Raw genomic sequence first — 6,808 nt, 5'->3', positions numbered from 1 at the left:
TTCCTCATAGCACTAGATAGATGAGAGCGTGTATACTCCTGAGATGGTAGCCATAGCTGTCGCTGTCGTAGTCACGAGTACTCCTGCCACTCCTGCTCTTACACTGTTATTGTTGAGGGCAGTGGTCCCGAGGCTGATGGTTCGTCTTCCACGTGTCCTCAATCAGGCAGCCAAAGTCCACCCAGTAGTTCCTATGTGACAAGCTTCTTGCAAGTCTGCAAATTGTAAGTGGGCCTCTGGGGACAGAAGTGCCCACCTGGTACAGACGAGTGTGCCAAATGCAGAGGGAGAAGCTTGGTGGGAAGTAGGGGGGAGGTTGGCAGGACTTCCCAGGCGGGGCCTGTTAGGTGGGCTCTACTGGATGACTGGGAGTTTGGGATGGGAAGAACATTCCAGGTGCAGTTTACAGCTTGTGCAAAGGCTTGAAAGGGGGACGGGCTCAGGGGAGCCTGAGGTTTGATTCTGGGGTGGAGAAGCCAATGGTGGCCTAGAATGGGTTCACAAATCACCCCTATCCTTCCCCTCCACAGGTGGCCCTGCTTTGCCATACATCCTTGAGGAGCTGAATCTAGCAGACCTCTCGCACCTCTGCATCTGCCATGGCTACAAGAACCATCGTCATTGACCACGGCTCTGGCTTTCTGAAGGCTGGCTTTTCGGGGTTCAATGAGCCCCAGATGGTCTTCCCGAGCATCGTGAACTACATCCCTTGCAGGGAGAACCCTGGCCCCAGCTACGCCCGGCGGCGCGTGAGCCTAGGCATCGATCTTTGCCGTCCCGACACCTTTAGCTACCCCATCCACCGGGGCCGTGTCCTCAACTGGGAGGGTGTGGAGCACATCTGGTCATTTGTCCTAGAGAAACACAGGCTGGAGAATGAGAACTCCCCTGTGATGGTCACAGAGTTCCCCCTGAAGGAGCCTGCGGACCGTCAGAAGACCCTGGAGGTAAGGTCTTCTCAGGGCTGCCCTCACCAGGGAGCAGGGAACAGCCTGGCACTTTGTGTTCAGACAGGAATGGGCATCAGGAGCTCTGCTTTCTAAATAATTCGCCCCACGAATACTTACTGAGTAGCTAGTGTGTGCCTGGCACTTGTGTTAGGCGAGAGGGGCTCACAGAGGCTCCTCCGGCAGAAAGAGACACAGCAGGTAAAATGCTCTGTGAACAGGGTGTTACCAGGGGTGGGAGGGATGCTGGATATTCATGGATTCCATAAATGTTCACAGGTCATATTCTGGCCCTCAAAGAGCTTATGTTCTGGGAGAAGACTTGATCGTGAATAAGTTAACAAATAAGAATTTCAGGTAGTAATCAGTTCTGGAAACAAAATGAAATGGAGTGATAACTGACTGGGGGGAAGAAGGGGAGTCCCTTTGAAGAGGGTGATCAGGGAGGGCTTCTTTGAGGAGGTGATTTCTCCCAGTGAGGCTGGAGCTCAGCAAACTAGGGAGGGTGGCAAGAGGGAGACAGGAAGGTGAGGTTTACAGGGGCTGGACCTCATAGTCCTGGTAGGCTATGGGATGTGGTTGGATTTTACTCTAAATCAAGGGTTGGCAAGCTATAGCAGGTGGGGCAAATCTGGCTCACCATCTGTCTTTATAAAGAAAGTTTTGTTGGAACATAGCCACGCCCACTCATTTACATAGAGTCTATGGCTGTTTTCACACTGCAACAGCAGAGCTAAATAGTTGTACAGGGACTATAGCTTGTAAAGCCTAAAATATTTACTGTTGTAGATTCGCTAGATAAAATACATGATAGACTTGAAATTCAGATCAACAGCAAATAACGTTTTAGTATAAGTATGTCTCAAATATTGCATTGGCTATACTAAAACATTATTTGTTGTCAATCTGAAATTCAGATTTTTTTTTTTTTTTTTTTTTTTTTTTTTGCAGTACGCGGGCCTCTCACTGCTGTGGCCTCTCCCGCCGCGGAGCACAGGCTCCGGACGCTCAGGCGCAGCGGCCACGGCCCACGGGCCCAGCTGCTCCGTGGCACGCGGGATCCTCCCGGACCGGGGCACGAACCCGTGTCCCCTGCATCGGCAGGCGGACTCCAACCACTGCGCCACCAGGGAAGCCCTGAAATTCAGATTTAATTGGGCATCTTGTATTTTTATTTGCTACATCTGGCCTCCTGAGCCGTTTACAGAAAATGCTTCCCAACCTCTGCTCTGAGTGAATAAGCAGCTCCTGGGGGGCTTTAAGTGGGGTTGGGGGAGTCATGTTTGATTTTCTGTTTGAAAAAGAGGACCTTGGCTTCTATTCTATTTGGGGAATGGATGGTGAGGGGACAATATTCTGAGCGTGGGAATGGAGGGAGGTCCCTCCCACTGAGGGGAGAAGGTAGACTTGCCCGGGCCTGCAAAGGTGGGTAAGTGGCCAAAGGCTACAGAAGGATGGGATGTTACAGCCCTTCTGCATCTGTAGTGTCAGAAACTTGGGGATGCAGCACTTGTTTCTTCTCTCATCTCTTTCTTCTAAGTAAATCGTTCAGGCTGGAAATCTGGCCCTTCACTATGGCCGCCACTTGTGTCCCCACTGCTCACATAACCCGGCATCTCAGCGCCCTTTCTCACAGGCTGAGGTCTCTTCCCACCCCTCCACCAAAATGGTCCTCTGAAAGGCCATCATCAGGCAAGCTCCCAAGGGCCAATCTGGCTCTTTCTAATCCTCCAGAGCCCTTCCCTTATTCCCCCAGCATAAGCTCCAAGGGGCCAGCTGTTCCCTGCAGGACACAGGTCTGTGCCGACTTCAACATTGTGAGCAGACGTGTAGTGAGGCCTTGGGGAAAACAGAAATGGATCGGGACACTTTGGGGAAAATACCCTGAGTGTCCATCTTCTCCCTTCTTGCAGATTATGTTTGAGTTACTGGATGTCCCGTCCATCTTCCTGGCTGACCAGCTGGAGATGTCCCTGTATGCCTCTGGCCTCCTGACCGGCGTGGTGGTAGATTCAGGCTACGGCCTGACCCGCGTGCAGCCTTTCCATCTGGGCTGCCCCTTACGGTCCAGTGCTAAGATGCTGGAGTTTGCAGGCCAGGATCTGTCGGCCTATCTCTTCAAGAGCCTTTTTAAGGAAGATCACAATCGACACAACCTGTTTCAGCTGGATACGGTGGCCACCACTCAGATGACCAAGTGCTACGTGCCGCAGAATCTGGGGGAGTCACTGGACTTTTATCAGAGCCTGCCAAGAGGCTCCGATGAGAGTAATGCCTATCAGCTCCCGGATGGCAGCCATGTGGAGCTGACCCCCATGCAGCGGCTGGCTCCTGAGATGTTCTTCAGCCCTGAGGTGTTCGACCTGCAAGGGCCCAGCATCTCCCAGGCCGTCCTGGATTCCATCGAGACCTGTGAGGCCTCCATGCACCCACTGCTCGTCTCCCACCTGATGGCCTGCGGGGGCAACACCCTCTATCCTGGCTTCACCAAGCGTCTGTACAGGCTGATCGCTGATCATTTCTCCTCCACCAAGACCACCATGTGGGTGGGTTCCAACAGGAACTTTAGTGTCTGGCTAGGAGCGTCTGTAGTGGCTCATCTGTCGACTTACAAGTCTAAGTGGATGACCAAAGACGAGTATGATGAGAGTTTCAAGATGTGATGGGCTGGCTTTGCTCCTGGAACCCAGCTCCCATCAGATGGGCATGGGTGGATTCATTTCAGCAAAAGGGGCTGGGCCGGGATGGGGTTAGCTGGCTTTGGAATTCAAAGGTCATGAGGGATTTTTTTTAGGTTCTAGGGTTTTATCTTGTTTCAGGAGTGGGCTCCAACCCATGGGAGGACAGGGTGTCATCCCTGGAAGCCTTCCAGGGGGGTGGTCTGTCACTGGGATGGGAGCGGCCAGCTGCCATCTCCATGCTTAATAGCTACTTATTTGTCCTGGCATCTCCCTTGGGTTGTCCCATTCTTTTGGTTGAGTAGGTTTTAACTGGGGCAAGAGAGAATTAGTTTTGAGTGGGGGATAGGGAGGGTGGGGATGGGGATAGTTGACGTTTCTAGACCTCCATCCTCTCATTGACTGGGGAGGAGTTGGTGCAGGTAGCCTGGAGTGCCCTTCCGGCCCTTGGGCCCCTGGCCAGGGTCTTGTTTTCTATATTGCAAATAAACAACTTGTTTGAAAGTGCTGCCTTCTGTGATGGATGGGGGTAGGGTGGGCAGTCCCTTTGGGGGGACCCAGGGAACGTGAGTATGTGAGTGCCAGGGTGGGGCCAGGGAAGCCCCTGAGGACTTTGGAGACCTGTGAACAGTGGTTCCCACTGAGCAGAATGGATGAGGGCCTGGAGCATCCTTCTTCCGTCGCCACGTTCTCCCCATTCATCCCGCACGTCCCAATACTCTGCTGAAGTTTGCGTTCCTATTAGTGTAATATTTATTCAGTAAATATTGGAGAACTGCTATGTGCCTGGTATTATGCTAGGCACTAGGTGAAAAAGATACATGAAGTTTCTGGTTTCAGGAGATTGTCATCTGCTGTGAGGGCGCAGGCGATAGATACAGGCAGACCTGGGCGATGCTGAGGGTTCAGTTCCAGATCACGGCGATAAAGCGAATATCACAAAAAAGAGAGCCTCGTGAATTTTTTGGTTTCCCAGTGCATATAAAAGTTATGTTTATGGGCTTCCCTGGTGGCGCAGTGGTTGAGAGTCCACCTGCCGATGCAGGGGACACGAGTTCGTGCCCCGGTCCGGGAAGATCCCACATGCCGCGGAGCGGCTGGGCCCGTGAGTCATGGCCGCTGAGCCTGCGCGTCCTGAGCCTGTGCTCCGCAACGGGAGAGGCCACAACAGTGAGAGGCCCGCGTACCGCAAAAAAAAAAAAAAAAAAAATTTATGTTTACACTGGGCTATAGGCTATTAAGTGTATAATAGCATTACATCTAAAAAAAACACATGCCTTAATTTAAAAATACTTTATCGCTAAAAGATGCTCTCATCTGAGGCTTCAACAAACTGTAGTAGTAACATCAAAGATTACAGATCACCATAATAAATATAATAATAATGATGAAGAAGTTTGAAAGATTGCGAGAATCGCCAAACTGTGATACAGAGACATGAAGTGAGTAAATCCTGTTGGAAAAGTGGCGCCTATAGACTTGCTTGACACCGGGTTGCCACAAATCAGTCTGAAAAAAAAAGAGAAAACACCAGAAAAACCCCACAATTATTTGTGAAGCACAAGAAAATGAGGTGTGCCTGCAGGGAAATCTATCTCAGATGATGAAGAATAAAATGAATTAAGTGTTACAAGGTCACGTGATCTGGGTGGTGGAGGGATGCCTATTTTGGATGGGGTGGACCGAGATGGAGATTGCTGGCGACCATCGGCGACTGTGCCCCTCCCTCCTTAGCACATTGTGAGCTCACACTTCCCAGTGTCCTCGGAGTTAGGTAGGGCTGACCACACATAGATTCTGGCTAGTTCAGTGGGTGCCTGATCCTTAAAATAGCCCCATCAGCCTGTGGGATGCAGTGGATCTAATGGGGGAGGGGCAGAGTAGCAGGTGGAAGGAGGCAAATTGACTGAGTGGAGCAGAGCCCGCTCCCCAACCTCACCCAGTCCCACCAACCTGCACTGCCCTGGGACTTGAGGAAGAATCTCCTATGTTCAGCCACTGGGCTTTGGGGGTTGTTACAGCAGCTTTTTGCTTATTTTGACTAATACAGAGAAAGGAGTTCTAACTTACTATTTATTTAACAAATTTTTTTTTCTGGTAAGCGGCAGAAGTTGGGTTCAAATCCAGTCTGGGATGTCAACCACTTTGTTATACGGATGCTTCTGGAAGGGGCTTTTGGTTTCCCTAATGTTTGGTTCCCATCTGTCCCTCAACATTAGGGAACCAAAAGTATAGTGGGTAGAGGATTGACGCCCAGGGAACCCTGATGTTCCAGGAATAGGAGGAGGGATTTGGAGACCACAGTCAAGCTCACCTCATCTTTGACACATGAACCATATTCTCTCAACCACATCCTTATACCCGAAATTGAGCCATCAGTGGTCCCCAGGGGCAGAAGTGGGGCCTAGAATGCCCCAGAGATTTGGAGTCAGACTTGAGCCCTGTCAGTAATGAAGCTACCTTGGGCTTCTTCTGAGTCTTCTCTGAGTCTATCAGGTGTACGATAGAGAGTAACACTTCCTCCTCTCAGAGGTTTGGGGTTGAGAATGAGCTAAAATAAAAGGTAAGTCATTTTGAGAGCTAGAAAGTTAATTGAAATAAGAGATATTACTTTAAATTTTATAATTTGATATTTCTCTCTTACTAATCAGGAGTATTAATAGCAACAGCAGGCACTGTGCCTTGTTGGGCATTGTGGTGAGTGCTTTACAAATGGAATTGCATTTAATCCTCACGTGCACACTGTGAAATAAGTGATCTTTGTCCCCATTTACAAATAGGAAAACTGAAGCTTAGAGATGTTAAGCACCTGCTCAAGTTCACAATCATGCTCAAGCTAATAACGGATTGCCAAAGTAGGAATGGATTCAGCATTCCTGGAAGGAAACTAGACTAAAAGTGGCTGAAACATATTGGGATTTTTTGTCTCAGGTAACAAGTAGGCAGTCCAGTGGACCAGTGGTATAGCTCCATCATCAAGGACTCTTTTCCAATTTTAGTTTGTTGTCTCGTTTCACAAAATAGCTGCAGTAGCTCCTGGCATCACACCCACATTTCTTGCAGGAAAAGGCAGGTTGAAGGGAGTGTGCCATGTATCTGTTTATGGGAAAGCCTCATCCAGCTGACTTCTGCTTATGTCTCATTACTTAGAAGTAGCTGAAAGAAACAGGAGGCAGATGGGCA

The 6,808-nt window shown here is 49.9% G+C and overlaps 1 protein-coding gene across 1 annotated transcript; it reads left to right on the top strand.

Moving 5' to 3' along the window:
* Nucleotides 1–221: 221 nt before the first annotated feature.
* Nucleotides 222–4,348, top strand: ACTL8 (actin like 8). Its single transcript, XM_022552171.2, has 2 exons — nt 222–947; nt 2,861–4,348. Exons 1-2 carry the CDS (start codon nt 600–602, stop codon nt 3,608–3,610), a joined length of 1,098 nt encoding a protein of 365 aa, XP_022407879.2. The 5' UTR covers nt 222–599; the 3' UTR covers nt 3,611–4,348.
* The last annotated feature ends 2,460 nt before the right edge of the window (nt 4,349–6,808 follow it).

The sequence above is a fragment of the Delphinapterus leucas genome, chromosome 1 (genome assembly GCF_059928025.1).
Source record: "Delphinapterus leucas isolate spDelLeu-1000000601 "Yukka" chromosome 1, BTC_Dleu_Yukka2, whole genome shotgun sequence".
Taxonomy (NCBI): Eukaryota; Metazoa; Chordata; class Mammalia; order Artiodactyla; family Monodontidae; genus Delphinapterus; species Delphinapterus leucas.
This window is presented reverse-complemented; position numbering and strand designations above follow the sequence as displayed.